At 50.2% G+C, this 629-nt stretch overlaps 1 protein-coding gene across 4 annotated transcripts in view; it reads right to left on the bottom strand.

Annotated features, from left to right (window-relative positions):
• The window catches only part of HNRNPA3 (heterogeneous nuclear ribonucleoprotein A3), an 18,975-nt gene extending 18,526 nt beyond the window's left edge, over positions 1-449 (bottom strand). For all 4 annotated transcript variants that reach the window (XM_025192399.1, XM_014525972.2, XM_025192405.1 and 1 more), the window contains exon 1: positions 361-449. In XM_025192399.1, the coding sequence (XP_025048184.1) occupies positions 361-434 (74 nt within the window). In that variant the 5' untranslated portion in view covers positions 435-449. The remainder of the gene's footprint in view (positions 1-360) is intronic.
• Between the last annotated feature and the right edge of the window lie 180 nt (positions 450-629).

Raw genomic sequence — 629 nt, 5'->3', positions numbered from 1 at the left:
TGGCGGGCCGCCGTGGCCCCTCGCGCCGCTTCCCGTCTAGTTGTGGTCCTGCCCCACCCCGCGCGGTGCCCGCCGCCCTACAACTCCGTCCTGAAGAAGACCGTCTTTCTTTCCCAGCCTCGTCCCATCTTATCCCAACTGCATGCTTGGTCCAGTAAGAGATATGGCCCTCAGAAGTCCTTATTTCTTCATTTTCAATGCATTCACCAAGTGTGAAGCCAGAAACCATAACTAGGTTGCAAGACGCAGAGTGGAAAGGCAAACACAAGTGGTGGAAGCCTGAGCGGGTGATTCCTTACACTCTCTGGAGAATGAGCCCCCCCCAAAGCAAACCCATAAGAAAAATAATTACTATTCTACCTGTAATAGTCATCTTCTTTTCTTCGCCTATAGTCTTGAGTATCTTTCTCATCTCTGATTGTAACAGTAGCCATTTTGGTAGGATACTCTAACTTGGCTGACGCATTTAACTGAAAGGCCCCCAAGAGTCAGTATTTATCCCTTTTCAAGCCCTCATTTAAGGACACAAGAAAAGCTATGGGGGAGGCTTGTGGGTGTGGTTTTATTGAAGAAGGTGCAGGTGAGGGGAGGGGAGGGGAGGGGAGGTTGAGGTTGAGGTTGAGGTTGAG

This window comes from Alligator sinensis, unplaced genomic scaffold (assembly GCF_000455745.1).
Source record: "Alligator sinensis unplaced genomic scaffold, ASM45574v1 scaffold1304_1, whole genome shotgun sequence".
Classification (NCBI taxonomy): Eukaryota; Metazoa; Chordata; order Crocodylia; family Alligatoridae; genus Alligator; species Alligator sinensis.
Note: the sequence above shows the minus strand (reverse complement) of the source record. Positions and strands in the feature narration are given on the sequence as shown.